Here is a 24497-nt window from a genome sequence, read left to right as displayed (position 1 = left end):
ATAATGAACTGAAAAACTAACTAGGTTTCCCTTTTTAACTGTGGATTAATCGGAGTAGAGAAGCACGATTTTGACTCCGGGTCAAAAATTCTACCATGAACCAGCTAATAATCGGACCGTATGCATGTCAGGTATAATAACAACCCGATGTCCATCTCCTAGGATAAACTAGCTAGCTGGTTAAATGTCTATGAATTTTTAATGTGTGTTTCGACCTGCCCCAAATTAACATCGTTGGTTTTGATATTTTAACCTGCGTGTCATGATTGTGTCTGTTGTGGATTGAAAAAGTCAACATACCTGTGATGGTGGACGCGTAAATATATATTCTGGGCCATTGAGGTGGTTAGACGACAAAATATCTGTTCAGTCCACCCACACCTCATATCCTTCACAGTGATGCCTAAAACTCCAAAATGGCTATGGAACACTACATTTTCAAAAGGGGAGCGCTAAAAACCAAATGAGGAACGTTAAACCGGCAACGGGGTCTTTTAAAAATGTCAAAAATACTTGATGTGAATAAGGTGCAAAGAGAGAATAGATCAGAGTCATAAGATGCAACATGAATTGTAAAATGCGACTACCGACAAGAGAATATGGAGAAAACGCCACAAAATGGTTCTGAAATGGCCCATACTAGAGCCTTTTCTTAAAGGGAACTTGTAACATATCCTCATATCCTCCCAACAATTCATTTTTGTCCACTCTCTTTGACATGCCACTGTGTTAAGTCCTGTTGTAGGACATTCTGGGTTTATCCAATGATATCACATGAGTGGGGGTGTGGCCTTGATAACGTTCTCTTCCTGGATTTTCAAAATGGCTACCAACACAATTAGCATATGCTGTGGTAGGAAGGTAAGTGTATGTATTTGTGTAATTGTCATTTTTGTGAGTTTGAATTGAAATTCCTTCTAGTAAATATCTTAGAAAGAATGTGGATGGTTTTCAGAGTAGTGTAACCATTTTTTTCCAAATTCAATACGAGCTAAATAAGAGTGTTTATAAATGCCCTCTGTAGTAGACATCAGGATGTGACAACTATGTTTACCTACTGTACCCATTAACTGTAATATACATTTTTCATATTTACTATCAACTTTTTCTTTATGTCCACTACAGTGCACATACAAATTTGTCTTTGTAAATTATTTGAACTCAAAACAGTTTTTTTGGCTGGCTGTCAGGAGTATAACAGTATTTGGTGTGATTTTAGGGATGGGCTTATATAGGGGAGTGAAGTCCATTCAAGATCAACAAATCTCTTGGTGTTGCATCACAATCCTTCTTGTATGTAAATGATCTTCTACTGCACAGCATACACATCTCAGCGATGCTGCCGATTTTGTATGTTCGATTAAAATAGAGAGGCGACGCTTTAAACGGCGATGCAACATTTCCAAGTGTGGCGATTGACACATTCCTTAGACTTAGGGTCTCCATAGGCGAGGTGGTGAAGAAAGTGGTCTGTCGAGTTTAGCACAGTGAAAACATTACATCCAGTGTGAAGTACATCCAGTGTACAGCACCGAGTACACCACGTAGAACCCTGACCAACTGAAGGACAAACGATGACAAAAGACAACCACATAAACAACAGCCTCATATCAACCCTGAAATTAAAAACATGCAGTTAAAGGAGGTTAATTGTGTGATACAATGCACCTAGTTGAAAAGGGGTTTACTCTGTCTGACAAAAAAAAATGAGGCCAACTTTTCTTGAAAGTAGAAGACCGATCGTAAACGTTATGAAGACAAAATGTGGAACATCGTCTGTGACTAAACCAGTCCAACCCTTTGGTAACGCATAATTATGTTCCCCTGTCTCTCAGGATAATTCCCACCAAGCCCAAGATGGTGACTGCCTTCCTATCACTTAAACAACGAAAAAAGAGCAATGACAACTATTGAAAAAAGATGGCTATGTAGTATCCTTTTCTCTTTTGGTTCATAAATGTCCCAAGTCCTTTCTTAACAGCTTTGGCTTTATTTGTTCCTCAACCAATGGGATAGCAAACTCAAATGAGGTGGTGGTGGAGTGAGAGGAGGTGGACCTTTCCCCTGTAGTGCCCCGCTCATGGGGAGGAGCCGCTACAACCAGGCCCCTCCCTATTCCTCACAATGGGAGGAGTTAGTTGTTGTTTTTTAGGGAAGGAATGGTTCATCCTCCTCGTCCTCATTACTGGGTCCCGGGTCACTCAGACACCTCATCAGCCCTGGGTTCTTGTTGCCCCCCTCTTCCTCTCCCTTCTCCCCTTTCCCGGCCGGCTTCATCATCAGGCCTTGATCCTCATCCCGGTCAGCCCCCTTCCTCTGACCCAGGCCCAGGCCCGTGGTACCCTCCCTCTGACCCAGGCCCTGGCCCGTGGCACCCTCCCTCTGACCCAGGCCCTGGCCCGTGGCACCCTCCCTCTGACCCAGGCCCTGGCCCGTGGCACCCTCCTTGGAGAACTCATTCAGCGTGTTGACAGAGTCCGGGGACTGGGGGGAGGCCAGGTCCACCTGGATGGTGGGGACGCCGTCTGAAGACGCCTTGATGTTGTAGAAGGCGTTGGGGTCTGCACGGGGCAGGCAAGGAAAGGGTTAGCGCACGGTACATTTCTCCAAAACAGGGGAGGCCAACCCGAGCGCACATTGAGGCAAACGTTGTGTAATGTCGCAGATAGAAATGTCACGAATAGAGCTTACTTCATTCCCATTCTACACGTTAAGTGTATGTTTGTTCCATGTAATACCTTGAATTTCTGAACGTTCCACCGCGTCATGGCATGGCTTGTTTAGTCGAAACAGGTGTGCTAGTGTTGAGCTGGGCTAGAACAGCAGGCTCACACACTGTGCCTCTCTACGACTAGGGTTGGCCAACCCTGACTAGAACAAATACTTCAACTGTTCCCCGAACAAAAATAGACATACAATACACATTCACAAAAAGACTCACATTATTATTATTTTTTATGCACAATCATGAACAGACAATTACACCACAACTGTGGCACTGCATCATGCCGTAACCTGATCCTATGTCAATCAAATATATGCTAGAATCATGGGTATCGCATTGACAAATGGAAGCGAGCAACATTTACATGCATATACAGTAAGATTGTAGCCGAGGCCATTGGTCGCCACAGCCCATCGCCTTCTACACTCACTAGGACTGTACTACATACCTGGAATTACTTTGGCCCCTCCCTTCTCAGCTTTCAAACCACTGCCTACAATGAAACCAAGCGCAATGCTGCTTTACATGCCAACTTACACATGCAAACATATTTCCAGTCCAAATACCATAAAAAGGTGGAGTAGCCTACTGTATAACAGCGTAATATAATAGTGCATTCTGCAGATAGCGTCGTTGACAGCCCTTAAACATTACAAACTGTACAATCTTGCCAAACTAAGTATACTACGTGTGAAGTAAACGGGTTCCTTTCGACTCAAAACGACATCAAAATATATTTTTCAAGTGATAAAGTGCAAAGGTGCCCAAAAGGTCTACGACGGAACAAGTTTGCTTCCATCATCTTTCCTGTTGCTTCAAAAGGAACCTTGCAACAACTGTTGATTCACACTACTAAGCCAAGCCACGCTAACCTGGTTACACATCCACCATAGTTGCTGGAACCATGCTGGAAAGGACCATTTGAATAGAAATATCAGCGCCAGACCAGTAACGGTAGAGGGTTGGCAAAATAGTGTAAGAGGGGAGCATCAGAGTGTGATGTGGGTGTAGGATGGACTCACCCGAGGCCAGTCTGGCTCTGCACATGGTGGGGGAGTCAGGAATTGCGCCAGGGACTGTGAGGTAGTTACTCATCTCTGTCATCTGTTCACAGGCACACACAAGCATCCGTTTCAATATACAAGGGTTGTGGGTTCGACTCCCACATCAGACACACGTAGTGGATACTGTATGTCGGCGACTGCCAGTCACTTTAGATTAAAGCATAGCGCCATACAGCCATATTACTTACAATAGGATACGTTGTCCATTTGAATGGAAATTATTTTAGTGAGGTCAACTATACAGAAAGAAATGCATTACAGCAATACATCCAAACACTAGATAGGCCGACACCAAATCAATACAACACAATATGACTGACAATATCATAAAGCCCAACCAAGACACATCCTGAAGACAAAAGTGCCATTAAAAGTTTGACAGGTCACTAAATCGTGTCTACCGGTCTGTCGGGATCAGCGTTTTCCTCAACTCTACGGTGCCCTTTAAAAAGTTCTATTCAATCAAAATGTTACTTAATTTCCTAAATAAAACCATTCTGCTGGGATCAGCAGAGTCCTCAGTCTACAGTGTCCTTTTTAAAAATCAGTTCTATTTAATCAAGATGTTACTTCCATTTTCATTACATAATTAGAGACTGATTCATTGCAAGTTGGCCGTCGGGCCACAAGGCTGCATAAATGAATCCGGAACTGATTGTGTCAGGCAAATTAATTGAATGGAGGGGGTGGGACACTGACTAAATCCATCAGAGTTAGGCTAAATTAATGTGAAGAAAGAAAGAAAGTTGACTACTGCGAGTAGTGAAAGAACTTTGTGTCTGGTTGTCTGTTGAAGTTCTCTCTATGTCTGGGGGAGTCTTAAAAGCATGGCTTCCAAAACTGATTTTGCCACATTTCATCGTTTCACCCAGAAGAACAGATGTTTTGACCAGATCAAAAGAGCAGCGTTTGGCCACGTGGGCTTCCATCCTTAATCCACCCTCTTTCAGAGAGTAGGCTGTTTGGACCAGTAACTTTTGGGAGGATTGCATGTATCAGTCTATTTTATGTATCGTTTGCCCATGAGGTGATAAATATAGTTCTATTGAATTGGTAGAATTCCAGACTAAGTGAGCACAACAATGGTGAACGCAGCGTTCAATCTGGTTTAACCAGGCTAGGAGAGTCTGCTGGTCTTACCTTCTTCTCTAGCTCGATCAACCTCTGCTTCTTCAGGAGGAAGTCGTTCCATCCGTCCTCGAAGGGATCGGCCACCAGAGTGTGTCTGTTGTAGGAGCGCAGCTGGAGGGAGAGACAACACACACACTCAACTCACACTATGGGACAGGAATGCTATTGAGCTAGGACCACATAATAATAATGATAATACACTTTCCAGGCACCAGAGTGGATCTGTTATAGGAGCGCAGCTGGGAGGAAGGAGAGACAAAGCACATTCATTCAACTCACACCACGGGACAGGGAGGTCTCGTCGAGGACCACACCGCAACAATGCACACTTGTATTCATAACGATACAGGCTCACGACTACTTCAGTACTATAATATCTTAAGAGATGTTACGTTTGACAATACTAATGAGGACATGACAAACAAAGCAATGTATGTAAAATGTAAGCAAGCATGACTAAGTCGCTATGGATAAAAGGTTCTGCTAAATTGGCAAATTGTCTTCTCTTTGCAAACAGAGTGAGCATCTGAATTCCTACATTACTAGCCGAGAGCATACCACCCCCCCAAAAAAAAAAATTGATCTGAGATCAGCTTTGCAGTTGCCCTCCTAATGTTACCCCTCAGATGTCAATGCTACCCCTTATCCCGCAAGAGGGTAAATCTGATCCTGGATCAGCGCTCACCCTCTGGCGGGTCTTCTGCAGGTTACTTCTGAGGATCTTCCTGATCTCCTCCTCACGGCCCTTGGTGAACTGAGGCAGGGCCCGCTCTGCTACAGGGGGCGGCAGCTTCTTGGGCTGGATGTTCCTGGGAGAGAGGATGGAGAAAAACAAGAGACACATTGACTGCGGCTCTATGGATAACTATGGTTGCTGTTGGCCATTACCAAGCTCTAACTCACTTGGCAATTACTTCCTGTAACATCCACGAGAAATAGTCAGGCACATTCTCCCATACCAGTTATTTACAGGAAGTAATTTATCGTTCAGCCTCTTGACTTTCAAACCTCTGGCGCTCGCAGACAATGTGGAAATGGCTATTAAGTGTAGCGCTGGTGAGCTTAAAAAGGAGCTGGAGGAGGAACGAGGGCGGAGCACTCACTGCATGGAGACCTGCGAGGGCACGGCGGAGGGCAGCTTGACGCCCCCGCCGCTCTCCACCAGCTCGATGGCCTGCTTGAACTCCATCTTGTGGTAGAAGGCGATGAGCTGCGGCTCCTTGTAGCGCTCGCCCGCTATCAGGCACTTCTTTATGTACTTCTTGTTGAAGCGGTTTAGCCTGAAGGGGAGAGACGAGAAAACAAGTCAACCTTCGAGTCCTTTTATCCAATTGCCTCCATGTCTTGTTCCCTCCATAGTACACAGCCATAACCAGCCTCATTAAAACCTTATAAAGGTTCATTGATGAAAAGCTCTTGAATATGAGTAGAACACACACACACAAACACTAGGAAACCGTGTTGCCACTGGCAGGGACACACACTGTGAAAACGGACCGCTATAGGATGAGCCCAGTGTTTTCATCATAACGCTCTAAAAAGGAGGGACTCTACACCGGAGAGATCGATCTAGTTAGACGTCGTGTTCTCGCCACGCTCTAAAGTCTGTCCGGAACGGAATCTGAACTATATGACAACAGCCGGGTGATAAACGGGCATACAGAGACGTCTGAGCAAATCTTATACATGGTTCTCTTGAGAGAATAGCTGCCACATACAATACCCAAGGGCTGTTCAAACACCATACTGTTGTGGGTAAATACTGCATAGGGAAGGGAAATGCACAAAACGATTCAGGTTCACTCGGTTAGGAATGGCGATGCTATACGATTGCCATCACATTCTTGGATTCGGTAAGGTTTCATTGAAGGACAAAGCCATCTGTTCTGGAAAGATAATCCACTTAAGGTGCTTAGCTGTCACTGCCAGCACCCGAGGGATCGCAGCGTCACCGCCACGTTTACGGAGTCAGCCTTAGGATCTTTGTTAACCCTGTTAAAACACAAGTCAAACCGAAGGAAAAATCGGCAACAAGCCGAGATGCCTGGACTGTGTAGTGGAAAGGTGTCACGTTAAGGGTCTTAACTTGAAGAGGTAATCAAATGTTTTTATACCCTGAAAATAAAATATACAGCGCTCGTCACCGTGACCCTTTAGTCCTTCCTTTGCTACCTACTTGTCTTTCCAGTGGTGATGGCCGTAGTGTCCACAGATGTCCTCAATGCCAGTCAGCAGGTGGTCCAGGAACTAGGGGGACAAAACAACGCTTACGTCTAAATATTGTATCTACGCTAACCAACAAGAGGGACAGATATTTGAAATGCTTTAAAGTGTAACCAAGCCTAATCTGTTACTACTTTATCCTGTCTCTATTACATGTAAATAGTACAGAGAGGTGTATTTTCCCATCACACAGGCCACCATTTAGTCATTTTTGGGATTTTCCCCTAAATAGCCTTTTCTCCATGGAGATTCTCCCACTTGCAACAGGAATTAGCCACAATCTGGCCAATAGAGAGAGCATTAGGCCTAGATGATGTCCATCACACTCACAGATTGAAGCAGAGAAATAGGCACTGGCAGATGACGTTCGGACGGTGGTCAATTCTGTTCCTGTATTTTGATTATGGCCACCGCTGTGACAGTTCTGCACAGGGACAGTTTGACATGCGGAGTTGCTATGGGAACAAGCAGTTTTGGTCGTGCCACTGAATTTATTTGAAATTTGCATCGAAATCGACACGCATAGCAATATTCTTGGGCAGCGAAGGGATTTTCTTGACAGTAGTTTCTGCATCAGTTCTATCACTGGTCGAAGAAAACGTTCCCATTTCTCGCAATAGTACTTTATAATGAAAGCCTCAGGCAAGGTGACACACAATAGGTCAGGGTCAGCCCCAGGTGCCAATTAGTCAAGAGATTCTTGAGTAAAACAACTGCAGCCTCAAATATCCATTCATCGAACAACCTACTGACCAATTTGTGAGACCACAAACCTAATGGTGCTGACACTAAAACCATGAGGGACTCTACCTGGCTCTAAGATGCCCTCCTCCACTCCTGGTGCATTCCAGGAGTCCTAAAACGGCTCGGTTGACTTTACATCACTGCCATTTACAGTGGGGAAGATGCTATAAGCTGGTAACCGGGGCGTCTAGCCTAGAGCGCCGGTGACTCATCGCTCCTCGGTGCACCAGAGAGCCAACAGAGCCCCGTAGAGAGACACTGTGTGTGTGTGTGTGTCGTGACATTATTCTGTGGCTATTATTAGCAACAATAACTACCGAGAGACGGTGTGCCGTGCTGCTCAGTGGTCACTCAAGGGCAGAGAGAATGACCAGTAGCATCAGAGGAAGCCAGGCCTAAAGCAGGGGGATTTTACTTGCCAATCTGGCAACCAGGGTGGATGAGTCGGGAGACAGTGGAGAATGAGAGGATGGTCCATTGGGAGCCATGGAACAATGCAGGAAGTTTAATTAGTCCGAGTTAAGAGGAAACAGGGGAATGCTGCTTTCCAATATTAAAACCTCAGCAAGGCAATGTCAGCAAGACAAAATACATTAGCAGAAGATAATTCCATTAATGGCCAGTACGGGGGAAGGGCAGAGCAATATTTGGCACTCAACATGTAATGACAGTACTGTGGTCTGGACAGATACTGCAAGTCAAAATGGACATCCCGCAGATTGAAATAACCAAATAGTTCATTTAACCACAGCCATTAATGCAATAGCCCATTTTAAAAACAGAAAGCTGGCTCGATAATTACGGTGACAAGGACAGCCTTGCAGTGTAGCTTCAGTGAGTTTCTTGCTCTTGTGCTGCGAATTACATAAACTGACCAGGGCCTGTTGGGCCTGTATTTATAAAGTGTCTCAGAGTAGCAGTGCAGATCTAGGATCAGTTTTGCCATTTAGATCATAAAATATCAGCACTCTTACCATGAGACGCTTTACGAATACGGGCCCAGAGCTCGTATATCCCCAGCGGGAAATTAACTTGTCTGATGGGTGGTCCAGCTACAGAGGAGGGGATAGAGAAGGAGAGGCCAGGATGTGAGGGGGTTGATGGTGGTTAAAAGGTTACCTGGGTGTGGATCTCCTCATTGATGGAGCGCTTGGCCTCCTGCTTCTTCTTCACGGCCAACAGGTCCACCAGGGGTTTGATAGTCATGCCCTGAGAAGGGGAGGAGAAGAAAGGTACCATTTGAGATCCAAAAGAACAAGTGATAAATGTCCATCTTTAAATACTACGCGACACCAGCGACCCGAGAGAAGCCTGTAGATGTCCATTTCAATACCTTTCATTCGTGTGCATGTTCGTTTCCTCAGTCACTGCACAGAGAAGCACTGGCTACGGGCAGATGCACACATTCACACTATGAGGCGATTTGCATATTGATTAGGTTGTACCAAAACATGCCGCGCACACACACACCACACACGTCAGGTCGCCCCAAGCCTTTTTTCTCTTATAGTTTGTCAGGAGTTGCTAAAAAACCTTTCCTCTTGGATCGATGCAGCAGCTCAGGTAGAAAAAAAATGCTGAAATGGATCCAATGTCCTCTCAAACAATTTAGCAGTCAAGTGACATTTGCATTTAAATGAGACGTGCTGGGAAACGGTATTATCAGTGCTGGTTAATATACCACTTGGCATACTGGTTCAAGCAATCTCTTGTATCCTGTTCCAGTATGTGTGTGTCTGTTTGTTCCAAGTGTGTGTGTGTGTGTCAGTTCCAGTGTGTGTGTGTGTGTGTGTGTGTGTCTGTCAGTTCCAGTGTGTGTGTGTGTGTGTGTGTGTGTGTGTGTCTGTCCATCCGTTCCAGTGTGTGTGTGTCTGTCCGTTCCAGTGTGTGTGTGTGTGTGTGTCTGTCCGTTCCAGTGTGTGTGTGTGTGTGTGTGTGTCTGTTTGTTCCAGTGTGTGTATGTGTCTGTCTGTCTGTCCATTCCAGTGTGTGTGTGTGTGTCTGTCCGTTCCAGTGTGTGTGTGTGTCTGTTTGTTCCAGTGTGTGTATGTGTCTGTCTGTCCCATTCCAGTGTGTGTGTGTGTCTGTCCGTTCCAGTGTGTGTGTGTGTGTCTGTCCGTTCCAGTGTGTGTGTGTGTGTGTCTGTCTGTCTGTCCATTCCAGTGTGTGTGTGTGTGTGTGTGTCTGTTCGTTCCAGTGTGTGTGTGTCTGTTCGTTCCAGTGTGTGTGTGTGTGTGTGTGTCTGTTCGTTCCAGTGTGTGTGTCTGTCCGCTCCAGTGTGTGTGTGTCTGTCTGTCCGATCCAGTGTGTGTGTGTGTCTGTCCGCTCCGGTGTGTGTGTGTGTGTCTGTTCGTTCCAGTGTGTGTGTGTGTGTCTCCCGTGTGTGTCTGTGTCTGTTCCAGTGTGTGTGTGTGTGTGTGTCTGTTCCAGTGTGTGTGTGTGTGTGTGTGTCTGTTCGTTCCAGTGTGTGTGTGTCTGTCTGTCCGATCCAGTGTGTGTGTGTGTGTCTGTCCGCTCCGGTGTGTGTGTGTCTGTCCGCTCCAGTGTGTGTGTCTGTCCGCTCCAGTGTGTGTGTCTGTCCGCTCCAGTGTGTGTGTCTGTCCGTTCCAGTGTGTGTGTCTGTCCGTTCCAGTGTGTGTGTGTTTCTGTCCGTTCCAGTGTGTGTGTGTGTGTCTCCCCGTTCCAGTGTGTGTGTGTCTGTTCCAGTGTGTGTGTGTGTGTGTGTCTGTCTGTTCCAGTGTGTGTGTGTGTGTGTGTGTTCCAGTGTGTGTGTGTGTCTGTCCGTTCCAGTGTGTGTGTGTGTGTCTCCCCGTTCCAGTGTGTGTGTGTCTGTTTCAGTGTGTGTGTCTGTCCGTTCCAGTGTGTGTGTGTGTGTGTCTGTCCGTTCCAGTGTGTGTGTGTGTGTGTCTGTCCGTTCCAGTGTGTGTGTGTGTGTGTGTGTGTCTGTCCGTTCCAGTGTGTGTGTGTGTGTCTGTCCGTTCCAGTGTGTGTGTGTGTGTGTGTCTGTCCGTTCCAGTGTGTGTGTGTGTGTGTGTGTCTGTCCCAGTGTGTGTGTGTCTGTCCGTTCCAGTGTTTGTGTGTGTGTCTGTCCGTTCCAGTGTGTGTGTGTGTGTCTGTCCGTTCCAGTGTGTGTGTGTCCGCTCCAGTGTGTGTGTCTGTCCCAGTGTGTGTGTGTCTGTCCGTTCCAGTGTTTGTGTGTGTGTGTGTGTGTGTGTGTGTCTGTCCGTTCCAGTGTTTGTGTGTGTGTGTGTGTGTGTGTGTCTGTCCGTTCCAGTGTTTGTGTGTGTGTGTGTGTCTGTCCTTTCCAGTGTTTGTGTGTGTGTGTGTGTCTGTCCTTTCCAGTGTGTGTGTGTGTGTGTGTGTCTGTCCTTTCCAGTGTGTGTGTCTGTCCTTTCCAGTGTGTGTGTGTGTGTGTGTGTGTGTGTGTGTGTCTGTCCTTTCCAGTGTGTGTGTGTCTGTCCTTTCCAGTGTGTGTGTGTGTATGTGTCTGTCCTTTCCAGTGTGTGTGTGTGTCTGTCCTTTCCAGTGTGTGTGTGTGTGTGTGTGTGTGTGTGTGTGTGTCTGTCCTTTCCAGTGTGTGTGTGTGTGTGTCTGTCCTTTCCAGTGTGTGTGTGTGTGTCCGTTCCAGTGTGTGTGTGTGTGTCCGTTCCAGTGTGTGTGTGTGTGTGTGTGTGTCTCCGTTCCAGCGTGTGTGTGCGTGTGTCCGTTCCAGTGTGTGTGTGTGTGTGTGTGTGTGTGTGTCTCCCCGTTCCAGTGTGTGTGTGTGTGTCTCCCCGTTCCAGTGTGTGTGTGTGTGTCTCCCCGTTCCAGTGTGTGTGTGTGTCCCCGTTCCAGTGTGTGTGTGTGTGTGTCTCCCCGTTCCAGTGTGTGTGTGTGTGTGTGTGTCTCCCCGTTCCAGTGTGTGTGTGTGTGTGTGTGTGTGTGTCTCCCGTTCCAGTGTGTGTGTGTGTCTCCCCGTTCCAGTGTGTGTGTGTCTCCCCGTTCCAGTGTGTGTGTGTGTCTCCCCGTTCCAGTGTGTGTGTGTGTCTGCCCGTTCCAGTCTGTGTGTGTGTCTCCCCGTTCCAGTCTGTGTGTGTGTCTCCCCGTTCCAGTCTGTGTGTGTGTCTCCCCGTTCCAGTCTGTGTGTGTGTCTCCCCGTTCCAGTCTGTGTGTGTGTCTCCCCGTTCCAGTCTGTGTGTGTGTCTCCCCGTTCCAGTCTGTGTGTGTGTCTCCCCGTTCCAGTCTGTGTGTGTGTCTCCCCATTCCAGTCTGTGTGTGTGTGTCTCCCCGTTCCAGTCTGTGTGTGTGTGTGTGTGTGTCTCCCCGTTCCAGTCTGTGTGTGTGTGTGTGTGTGTGTGTGTGTCTGTCCGTTCCTGTGTCTGTCCGTTCCTGTGTGTGTGTGTCCGTTCCTGTGTGTGTGTGTGTCCGTTCCTGTGTGTGTGTGTGTGTCTGTAGGCTTTAGACTTAATCTCCTTATGAGAGAGAACGATACGTTATCTGGTTAACTATTAGACCCTGAGTGAATGACAACAGATTCTGGCCCTTAAATAATACCCCTGCCAGCACCATGCGCGCACACACCCAATCCAAACACATGCATAGAAAAACCTATGGACACTAGCTAGCACGCACACACTCCAAACACACACATGCATACACTTACACATTCTAACACCACTCACAACACACCTTCCTACTGCAGCAATCGCACCACTGCAGGTGAAACCCCCACCTAGTCTACAGCTAAGAATATCCCAGACTGCCAGCACTGAAGTCATTTACTGAGGACATTTATTTCATAGAAGGCTTTATTTTAGTAACTGCCATTTTGGGGATACTCTGCCAGATGACGAGCATCCTAGAACTTCAGCATGCATCAACATCTTCACTGTAAAATGAGTTTGCTCAGCAGGACTGGGGAATATCTGACGCATGGAGCTTCAAACAGACTGTGTGTGTGTGTGTTTGCGCGCACTTTAAAGTAGTAGCTGCAGTGACATTTTGTCACACCAGCATAGCAATGGGTTTAAACAAACCATTGAATACTTTAGGCCTTAAAATATACTAGGGACAAGAGAGCAACAACACAATTTAGTAGCAAAGCAATCTATTTTGACCCAAAAGCACTCTGTAATATAATCAACTTCCTATCTTTTTAACTTTCCATAATTTAAATGAAGACATAGGCAGAATTAGAGGGTTGCTAGCCAGGTACCAGCTCTTTTTGTGCCATCTTGCCAACTCCTATGGTGATTGGCGTGACAAGGTGCCTAGATAGCACGAATCAGATCTGGGACCAGACTAATGGACTGGCCCAGTACCCACCTGTACAAACACGGTGAAGAAGATTTCGGTAATGATGGCGGTGAGGAACATGGTCCTCATGGGGAAGAGGTCCTTGTCTAGCAGGTAGCCCAGGGAGAAGGCGATGGCCCCTCGCAGGCCACCGTAGGCCACAATGAACTGGTCCTTGGTGGTCAGCTTGACGATGCGGAACTTGTTGATGATAAAGGTAAGGCCCACCACGCCTGAGAGAGAGCGAGAGAGAGAGAGCGAGAGAGAGAGCACAGAAGTGAGTCAACCTCCAAGGCCTTTTATCTGATTGACTCCATGTTTGCACCCTCCTTACACACAGCCAAAACCAGCCTCATTAGAACCTAAGAAAGGTTAAGGATCCACTTTCCAAATTGATCAAAAGCTTCTGAGAAAGAGGAGTAGAGCCCACAAACTACATTGGAACACACATTGTGAAACTAGCAGATTATAAGAATCAGAAACTACAGGATGTTTGGTGAGAATAGAGAATGGTCAATGGGGATAAAAGTGCAATGTCAAGTCACTAGGTTTCAAACTAGCAAGTGAAGTCAGATGGAGGTCTGCTTTGAATCCATCTATAACTGCAGAAATGACATGATGCTTGGAGGAAATATTCATGATATCCTTTTTTAGGGACGTGTATCTGACGAGTCTGTTGACATCTGGGGCTTCCTCGATGTGAGGACCAAGTGGAAGTTACAAGGGGCACTTCCTCTAATAGTTGCCTCGTTACCTAACTGAAATGTAGTGACTGGAATTTCAGTCTGGCTCCAAGAATAACTATCCCTTGTCAAATTGAGAATGTAAAAAAAAACTGTATCGCATCATCTACTGAAACAACTTGATCAAATTATGACAAACTATGAGAAAGGTAGGCAATGTCACGTCATTTCTCTCACTATCTTTTTTGTAGAGACTGGTACAGTACCGTGAAGAAGGTGTCCGTGTCCGACTCACCAATGACACGTGACACCAGACAAAGGATGACGGTGACGGAGACAAAGGTCCAGTTCCAGGCGTGTGGCCCGGCCACCGTGGCCACGCCCAGGAAGATGAAGATGAGGGTCTCGCTCACGCTGCTCCACATCTTCAGGAAGTACTTGACGGTGGTGTGGGACTTGTGGGATATGTTGGCCTCCACGTAGGGACGCATCACCGCGCCACACGCAATCAGCCTGGTGAGAGAGAGAGAGAGTGTGAGTGAGTGAGTGACACACATGGGATGATTATAAATGGAGTTCTCTAAGAAAGAAACCTTTTCTTGTCTGACAACGTCCCATCATTTAATGTCTATTCTGAATTGTAGCATCTTAGAAGGAAAACTCCGGACACAGAAGTAGGTTTTAGTATTTAATTGGAACTTAATGATTCATTTACTGGCTGCACCAGCCGTAAGCTACCAGAGGTTCCCTGAGCCAGGAAATAAGGCAGACATTGAAAGGGCTACGGATATAAGGAAGCAAACTCTATATTGTAACATAAGCATTTTGCTACACCCGCTCGCTATAAGACGTGCTAAAGTGTGTACGTAACCAATAGATTTTGATTGGATTTGATATTGATGCAATATAGTGATGGGGGGTTGTTACAGTTACATTTTTGGACGACACTCCAAGTATCGATTTCTGTTACTGTAGGTAGCATTAGATGGCGCTAGTCAATTGTACTTGCACCAAATGGTGATCCAACGTGTCTTTAGAACTTGAACCCTGACTGTTCAAAACTAGTTCTCATGCCCTCTCTTTTTTATTTATTGAACCTTTATTTAGGCAACTCAGTTAAGAACAAATTCTTATTTACAATGACTGCCTACCAAAAGGCCTCGTACAGGGACAGGGGCCTGGGATTTTAAAAAATGATACAAAATAAATATAGGACAAAACACACATCACAACAAGAGAGACAACACACTACATAAAGAGAGACCTAAAGACAACTTAACAAGGCAGCAACACATGACAACAGCATGGTAGCAATGCAACATAACAGCATGGTAGCAGCACAAAACATGGTACAAACATTATTGGGCACAGACAACAGCAAAGGGCAAGAAGGTAGAGACAGCAATACATCACACAAAGCAGCCACAACTGTCAGTAAGAGTGTCCATGATTGAGTCTTCGAAGGAAGAGTGAGATAAAACTGTCCAGTTTGAGTGTTTGTTGCAGCTCGTTCCAGTCGCTAGCGGTAGCGAACTGAAAAGACGAGCGACCCAGGGATGTGTGCGCTTTGGTGACCTTTAACAGAATGTGACTGGCAGAACGGGTGTTGTATGTGGAGGATGAGGGCTGCAGTAGATATAGGGGGGAGTGAGGCCTAAGAGGCTTTTTATAAATAAGCATCGACCAGAGGGTCATGTGACGGGTATACAGAGATGACCAGTCTTGTCTCTGTGCAGCAGACATTTAGTGAGCAATAGGTTTGGAACATCCAATTGCCGTATCGAAACGCAATACATATCGAATCGTGAGAATCGCAATATAAATCGGCACTTAAGTATAATATGGTATCGTGAGGTCCCCGGCAATTCCCAGCCCTAATACAATCCTGCCACCTATTGGTAAACATAATACTTAACATAACTTTTCCAGGGACAACATTTATAAGCATGATATTATTGATAAATCAGAGAGCTCGTGAATGAGCCCTACAACCCCGCCCGGAAAGCGCCCTCCCATTCACCTTTTATGGTAACAAAAACACCCTCATTTGCGGTATGATTTGAAAATGTTGGAACTGGGCCATGATAGTTTCTAAAAGAAAGCGCAATGGTAAATGTGATCCCATTTCTGTAGAGGTGTGGGCAGAAGGTTTGAATCTTTTGCAGTGCCGCCTACAGCCAGTGCCAAACACTGGCCACACATTCTGCAAGATTGCAAGGTCAATCAAACTAATTAAAAGTAGCCTAAATGCTATAGCCCACACTTCTATGCACAAGACGACTTGTTGTTCAATATTTGGTTTGTCAACACATGATCTCCTGCCTTGGTATAGGCTCAGATTATATAGGCTATGATGTCGCACAGCACTGTAGCCTACACACTGTCAAATAGGCTACCGGTCTATTTACTTTCGAGCAGGCTTGGCTATAGAATGAGCAACTGATAAACGGTAGTCAACTATTTGTTGTGTAGCAGGAATAAACCAGTCACGTCAAAAAAGGAGAGACATGTTCTGCCATAGGATAATGACTAAGGCCTATATAACAAAATAAAGACGTTAAGACTACACGATGCAATGCGATCGCCTTGCCAACGGCAACTGTATCAGTTTCATCATTAGCAGTTTTCTACTAGCCTACTGCTATTATAATAAATCCCGTGCATCAAACACTTCCTTTTCCTATACAATTAATCAACCACTAGAAGCTGTGCATAAGCATGGTCTGAGCTGTACGTGGAGAAACACACACTTTACCACAAAGGGAAAACTCTGCGCACAAAAGGTTAAGTGTCTTTTTTTTGTGCGCACACACACTTTTGATAAATGAGGCCCCGTGTTACTACATGAATCCAACTACCTACAGTGTAACTATAGGCTACATTACATGCAGGTTAACGCTAATGACAAAGTTATAGCCTAGTACTTCATTGACATGGCATAGAAAGTAGTCATATCAACTAAACAGGTCAACAAAAACTATACTGTATATAAGAGAAAAAGTATTTCACATACAGTAGAGCCATTGCAACAATGATATAGTTTGTTTTGGAAACTATACTGTAAGAGCTTATGAAACAAGGGCTCCATTTCCTCATCTTGTTCCATGAGTTAACCAATGACTCACTGTGATTGGACGTATGGATCCCGAGTGTCTAGCGTGAGTCAACCCTCCTCAGTGACTTTAAGGGCAGCCATCTACGTCATTCCCTTACATAACACACGGCTGTTTGTCCATCATTTCCGCCCAATTTCACTCCGGGGAGAGATCTCATATACATGCAGTGGACAAAAAGCACTATGTACTAATCCAACTCCTCTTTACGATGGAAGGCACGGACGGAGTGCCAACAGGCCTGGGAACAGACTGTCCGACAGTCCTACCGTTGCTCCTGTAAAACACGCCGACGGGAAACTCAACTCATCAGCAGCACCGATGTTTATGATCCATATTCCATAATTCACCACCTTTTATAAAAAGCAGGAGATGAAAGCGGAAGAGAGGAGAGGAAGGGCGATGGGCCAGAGGTGTGACAGGGGGCTGTATATTGAGCGTTGTGTATCCCTGCTCTGGGCTGCACATCCGTTGGCCTGTCACGACATGTAGGTGAGTTACTGCCATTTTGATAGAACTCGTAGAACTGTCCTTGGCTGGGACAGACCCGGTTACATTGCATTTATTTGACCATTTAGTCATGAAAAGAAGCTAAGAATCTAATTCAGTGTACACTTATGAGAGAGATCCTTTTTCCAAGGAAATGTAGAAGATAACGCACGAATAAGACACAGAATCAATGGTGTTGCTGGACCAGCCGGGCAGGTTCAAAAGGTCATGCATCACAGCCACTCTGTCAATGCATTGTAAACACTAAACCTCCACTTAGCCTCAGCCCAACTATAACTCTCATGGAAAGCTTTTTTTATTATCAACAATATCTATGATTTATGACAGAGAGAAACTCAAAAACCTTGGCCACTAGGAAGATTGTGTGTGTGTGTGTGTGTGTGTGAGAGTGTGTGTGAGAGAGAGAGAGAGAGTGCGCTGTCTGTCTTTCTGTCTGCCTGTCTTTCTTTCTGTCTGCCTGTCTTTCTTTCTGTCTGCCTGTCTGCCTGTCTTGTCCTGCTTGTCTGTGCGGGTGTGCGTACCCCTCACCCCTTACTTACGCCATAATTCCAGACAGGTGGAACATCTCCGCCGAGAGGTAAGCCATGTAGCTGTAAACGAACATGAAGAGGGGCTCGATGACACGGGTGTGCGAGGTGAACCGGGAGGTGAAGGCCGCCAGGATACCGTAGATGGCGCCCACGGCGATGCCGCCCAGCGACACAATCAGGAAGCAGATGACCCCGAGGACCACGTCCATCGGTGTTACCTCACCGGCGCCAGAGTACTCCTCAAACAGGTGGTATAAGACCTAGGGGGGGGAGAGACATGGCTCAAGTGTACAGAGAATAAGAGCCCACGCCCAAGTACTCCTCAAACAGGTGGTATAAGACCTAGAGGGGGGGAGACATGGCTCAAGTGTACAGAGAATAAGAGCCTACACCAGAGTACTCCTCAAACAGGTGGTATAAGACCTAGAGGGGGGATGGCTCAAGTGTACAGAGAATAAGAGCCCACGCCCAAGTACTCCTCAAACAGGTGGTATAAGACCTAGAGGGGGAGACATGGCTCAAGTGTACAGAGAATAAGAGCCTACACCAGAGTACTCCTCAAACAGGTGGTATAAGACCTAGAGGGGGGACATGGCTCAAGTGTACAGAGAATAAGAGCCCACGCCAGAGTACTCCTCAAACAGGTGGTATAAGACCTAGAGGGGGAGACATGGCTCAAGTGTACAGAGAATAAGAGCCTACACCAGAGTACTCCTCAAACAGGTGGTATAAGACCTAGAGGGGGGACATGGCTCAAGTGTACAGAGAATAAGAGCCCACGCCAGAGTACTCCTCAAACAGGTGGTATAAGACCTAGAGGGAGGGGAGGGACAGACATGGCTCAAGTGTACAGAGAATAAGAGCCCACGCCCAAGTACTCCTCAAACAGGTGGTATAAGACCTAGAGAGGGGGAGAGACATGGCTCAAGTGTACAGAGAATAAGAGCCTACACCAGAGTACTCCTCAAACAGGTGGTATAAGACCTAGAGGGGGGAGACATGGCTCAAGTGTACAGAGAATAAGAGCCTACACCAGAGTACTCCTCAAACAGGTGGTATAAGACCTAGAGGGGGGAGACATGGCTCAAGTGTACAGAGAATAAGAGCCCACGCCAGAGTACTCCTCAAACAGGTGGTATAAGACCTAGAGGGGGGGACATGGCTCAAGTGTACAGAGAATAAGAGCCTACACCAGAGTACTCCTCAAACAGGTGGTATAAGACCTAGAGGGGGGACATGGCTCAAGTGTACAGAGAATAAGAGCCCACGCCAGAGTACTCCTCAAACAGGTGGTATAAGACCTAGAGGGAGGGAGGGAGACCTTCGAGACATGGCTCAAGTGTACAGAGAATAGCCCAGAGCCCAGAGAGGGGGGGAGAGACATGGCTCAAGTGTACAGAGAATAAGAGCCTCCCAGAGTACTCAAACAGGTGGTATAAGACCTAGAGTGGGGGGAGGGACCTTCGAGACATGGCTCAAGTGTACAGAGAATAAGAGCCCACGCCAGAGTACTCCTCAAACAGGTGGTATAAGACCTAGAGGGGGGGACATGGCTCAAGTGTACAGAGAATAAGAGCCCATGCCAGAGTACTCCTCAAACAGGTGGTATAAGACCTAGAGGGGGGACATGGCTCAAGTGTACAGAGAATGGCTCAAGTGTACAGAGAATAAGAGCCCACACCAGAGTACTCCTCAAACAGGTGGTATAAGACCTAGAGGGGGAGACATGGCTCAAGTGTACAGAGAATAAGAGCCCACACCAGAGTACTCCTCAAACAGGTGGTATAAGACCTAGAGGGGGGGGGGGAGAGACCTTCGAGACATGGCTCAAGTGTACAGAGAATAAGAGCCCACGCCCGAGTGCTCCTCAAACAGGTAGTATAAGACCTATAGAGAATGGAGGGGGTTTGACAATCGAAAATATATCTGTTTGGATTCCATTGGTAAAAGCATGGTGCTAGCACCCCAGGGTCATGGGTTTGATACCCGCTGGGGCCACAATACAATGCATACACTCCCTGTACTGTGGATAAAAGTGTCTGCTGAGTGGCATATAAACCAGTGATATTATGTGGTCTAACGTTCTGGTATAGTCGCTACCGGAAAGATAAACGTTTGCATAATCTCTCGTGGACAGACGCACGTAATAAATGGTATCATAGCGTCTGTCAGGCTGTGGGATGCGACAACTTTTTCCCGGGGCCCTGATTTTCTCGGCACTGATAATTTGGCCAAACTATTTTAAGTGAACTGGTCCCATCAACAAGAGAGCCCAGCCCGTGTGTGAGTATAATCAGCAGAGCATAAATATAGCAACAGGAAACGGTGTGCCTCATAATATATGCCACACAGCACACGACTTTATCCAAAGCAACTTACAGCAGTGTATTTGTAATAGGCTCCTTCACGCAAGGACGCAACCAGCTAAATAAAAAAACTCCAAAATGTACTTTATATTTTCAATGACCAACCAATAAGAGAGAGATGATCCATCTCACAACTGTTTCAACAGAGGAAAGAGAAGGAAGCCGTGAGAGAAGATAATTGAAAATAGATTAGGGCACTGGGGGGCCCACTAAACTGGGTCAGCTTTCGTACAAAGGTCACAAATCACCAAAACCTAACCAACCAGACCCTGGCGAGGAGCTAAATGTTAGCTAGAAGGTATGAAGTCAATATCCAGTGACAGAAGTATGGTTGGATTTTCCTAAAAGACTAGGCCTAATTCAAATTGGGCTAATTTGGTACTAGGCTATTCTGATTTCTTAGGCCAGTCCAAACCAATATCCTGTCCACAGAAATAGGAACACAATCACAGGCCAACTAACAACTGAGTCCTCTTCATATGGAGGACGAATGTAGCCTACTTTTGAAAATATAGTTTGGTTTAATTATATTGTACTGGATAGCAGTGCTGTATAGTATTGTACTGCATGGCATTATCTTTGGGGGGGGAGGGGACCCCGACCCTGACATGATTGAACTGTAATGCATTCATTGATTGACTAGAACTGCATTGCCCTGCATAACACTAAATACCACCCTATCCACCACCCACTCACCACAGTGACGGCATCATTGAGCAGCGACTCTCCGAACACCAGAATGTGCAGCAGCTCGTTGATGTGGATCTCCTCAAACACAGCCAGCACGGCCACCGGGTCCACGGCTGAGATGATGCTCCCGAACAGCAGGCAGGGCAGCAGCTCCACCTGGCTCAGGTATGTGCCCTCGATCTGGCACACGGCGTAGAGGAGACCCCCTACGAAGAAGGCGTTCCACAGGGTGCCGACCACGGCGAACATCAGGATGGTGCCGATGTTCTCCATGAAGGGCCGGATGGGCAGGAAGTAGCCCGCATCCAGGATGATCGGGGGGAGGAGGCACAGGAAGAAGAGGTTGGAGTCCAGCACGGGTGGTACCTCTTCGCCCGCCAGCTTGATGAGGCCACCGACCAGGAGGCCCACCACAATGAGCAGACAGGACTCGGGCACGATGCTGGACAGCCGCGGGATCAGGTGGAACCCTGAGGGAGGGAGAGGGTGATTAGATGCATTGTTCTCGTTCATTGTTCTCATGGTTTACACTTTCTAGGCGGCATCTCGAATGTACCAGTCACATGAAACTTCAAACTCATTGAACTCATTGACGATAAGAACCAGAAAATAATCACCAGTGACTCACTGAACCTGTTTGAGTTAAAAGCCCCACCAAATGCATATTCCGTTTCTAAGTGAGCCACCACATTCATAGTGCTTAGTAAGGTCCAGATACTGCCAAATTCAAATGGATCAACTAGTCGTATTAATTACCTCTGAAAAAAAGAAATCAGTATTCAGAATAGGCTTAGTTTATAAGTGGAACAGAAGCTAATTTAACATGGCAGTACTTGATTTCACATATGCAATTTCAACAGTCCAGAATACGTCTAGGCCTCGTAGATAAGGCTGGTGGGTGAGAATACACAGGGGAAACAAAGTTGATAGCTGGCCAGAATCTGCAAGTCAAAACAACCCTGGACATAAAACACAGGAAGTGACAACAAATAAAAAAGGGCCAAAGAACCAGGAACAGAACACGAGAAGAGTCTGCTGCATCCTGGCAATGTCACATAACACACACCCACAGTAAATCACATGCATTTCCTCAAAAGTGGAAATGGATATGCAAAACAAATTCCTCACAATGTTAAATCGCGTGACTCCATTCAAAGAGAAACCATACACAGACAATAGGCCACATCCACTTCCATAGTGATCACAGGACATCATCACCAAGGAAAAGTTGACTGAAAAATGTTCACTTCAACTTGACGTTAACTAGGCCTAAAATGTAACAGAAAATGAATACAAGATGTGCCAATAGCACTTTTTCTGATGGTTTATTTCCTACTCCCATGTATTTGGGATTCATTTCAAGTAAACTATCGCAATTAGCTGCAATGGCTCAAGGCAACAGTTTGCTTGTCTCAACATAATGCATGCTCAGGTAGGCTAGCATAGTCCCAGGGCCCAGTGTTTCAAAACTTTGTATCTTGATGAGAATGAAAAAAAATCCTAAAACATAATTCAACTTTGGCATTATGGGGTATTGTGTGTAGGCCATTGACGCAACCTCAATTGAATCCTTTTTATATTCAAGCTGTAACACAACAACATGTGGAAAAAGTCAAGAGGTGTGAATACTTTCTGAAGGCACTGAACACTGCAGTCAATTTAACATAATGAACCTTTGGTTTTGAGATGTAAGATTTTTTTTCTTTTTTTTCTCTTGGTTGTAGGGCCTTTCACCTTTCTAAATCCACAGTGAATCCAACCTTCCAGTGCGATGGAGATAATTCTGACTTTCAGCTTCAAAACTACACTCTTAGGGGAAAAAAATGATTTCTAGAACCTACAATGGTTCCTCGGCTGTCCCCATAAGAGAACCCTTTTTGGTTCCAGGTAGGAACCAGGTACGTGCCCTCTTCACGACTGTCGATATATGGTGCATCCCTAATTTCATTAGAAGAAAAATCCCTGATATTAAAGTGTGGGATGGCACGTTGGCAGCCGTTCAGCGAGGGTAGCGGTGGCACAATGGCAGCACCATCTGGTCAGGCTAGGGCAGAGAAAGGAGATGAGAAGCAGGCATGAAGGCAGGTAAACTTCCCTTCTCCAACACTCACGCCTCACACACTGAGCATAGTAAATTAGCATGTCATCATTAGCAAATCAGACAGTTACATAATGATCAGTTTCCTTATCGCTGTCAGAGGTTTTCAAGAATAAGTGGTCAGGAGAGGAATGTGTGAAAAAGAGCAGGCGTTTACGGTGGGAAACAGTAGAGTCTGTGAATTATAAAATAATGAACATCGGCAATGTCTGAGCAGATAATGCCTTCACTTAGCTTGAACGTGCTCAGCAAACTGCAATCTCCTGGGTTTAAAGGGCATCTGATGTTTTTCATCAACTCAGTCAGCTGGAAGGCAAAAATGTTAAGTTTTGGACACACTCTTTCACGGGCTAAACAAGGCCATCTCTATGGAGTCCAGAACACTGCCACACAAAGCTGCTGCTTTTAAAGTACTACAGTGCTAGCTCCGAGGAATTCCATTGACAAACGGCCAAGAGATGCCTAATCTTCCCAGAAAGAGATGCGTGGTGCTTGGGGCACTCTTCTCCTTTCAACTGGCTTCGTAAGGAAACTGGCACCTTTCCACAATTCAGAGGAAGCATCTTCACCATGTGGGCGAAACAAAGGAGTTAACACTGACTGCTTGGAGGATATTACAAAAGGCTCAGGCTAGATTTGAGCATCACTCGTTTGAGAGCTCGACGTGTACCATTCTCACTCCGAGACCTGTGTTTAAGCATGATCTTTTGGAGCTAACCAGTGCTCTCAAATCATATCCTGATGTCAACAGCAGATTGAAGGTGTATTCAAAACATTGCTGATTTAGCTAGCTACCATACATTTCGGGAAAAGTTATATTAAGTGGCTAATTAGCTTGCTAGCTAGCAAGTGTTAGCAACATTTGGTGTTCAATTAGAGAGCTAGTTAACCAGCTGAGCTAACAAGCAATGTAACGAAAGTATAATTTTCGATTTGAAAAATACTCCATCAACAGGCTCAGCATTTCAGGAATCCCAGTAGAAAGTGCTCTTGATGCACCATTCAATTATTAAGTCATTTAAACTATTCATTTTTTAAAGAAAACTCACTGGCTATCATGCAATTTAAGTGTGAGTTTGTCCGAAGGTGTTGGACTCGACGACAGTTGCTATCCATCGGAGCACTGCGATTGGTTGCACAAAATTCTGGGATGGGGCTTAGTAAAGGGTCAATTGTACTCCTCTGACAGGCTAATTATTCCACCCACTCAATATAATAGATAACATAGAACAAGGTTGCCTAGGAAACCCACAACAGTGATTTATGTCAAACTACTTCTGAGGAGCTGTCAGAATGCCTTAGTCACTTCCAGGCTATTATTTCCTGCCGATGATGCGTAGGACTGA

General features: G+C 45.9%; 1 protein-coding gene across 1 annotated transcript in view; it reads right to left on the bottom strand.

Moving 5' to 3' along the window:
- Positions 1 to 691: 691 nt before the first annotated feature.
- LOC115141201 (sodium/hydrogen exchanger 1-like) overlaps positions 692 to 24497 on the bottom strand; it is a 45726-nt gene continuing 21920 nt past the window's right edge. Inside the window, exons 2-12 of the mRNA XM_029679929.2 lie at positions 21060 to 21523; positions 18007 to 18257; positions 14140 to 14357; positions 13192 to 13394; positions 9007 to 9096; positions 7097 to 7167; positions 6024 to 6200; positions 5606 to 5729; positions 4930 to 5031; positions 3748 to 3829; positions 692 to 2561 (exon numbers count right to left, since the gene is read on the bottom strand). Coding sequence (XP_029535789.2) covers positions 2149 to 2561; positions 3748 to 3829; positions 4930 to 5031; positions 5606 to 5729; positions 6024 to 6200; positions 7097 to 7167; positions 9007 to 9096; positions 13192 to 13394; positions 14140 to 14357; positions 18007 to 18257; positions 21060 to 21523 — 2195 coding nt within the window. The 3' untranslated portion in view covers positions 692 to 2148. The remainder of the gene's footprint in view (positions 2562 to 3747; positions 3830 to 4929; positions 5032 to 5605; positions 5730 to 6023; positions 6201 to 7096; positions 7168 to 9006; positions 9097 to 13191; positions 13395 to 14139; positions 14358 to 18006; positions 18258 to 21059; positions 21524 to 24497) is intronic.

The sequence above is a fragment of the Oncorhynchus nerka genome, linkage group LG14 (assembly GCF_034236695.1).
Source record: "Oncorhynchus nerka isolate Pitt River linkage group LG14, Oner_Uvic_2.0, whole genome shotgun sequence".
NCBI lineage: Eukaryota > Metazoa > Chordata > Actinopteri > Salmoniformes > Salmonidae > Oncorhynchus > Oncorhynchus nerka.
This window is presented reverse-complemented; position numbering and strand designations above follow the sequence as displayed.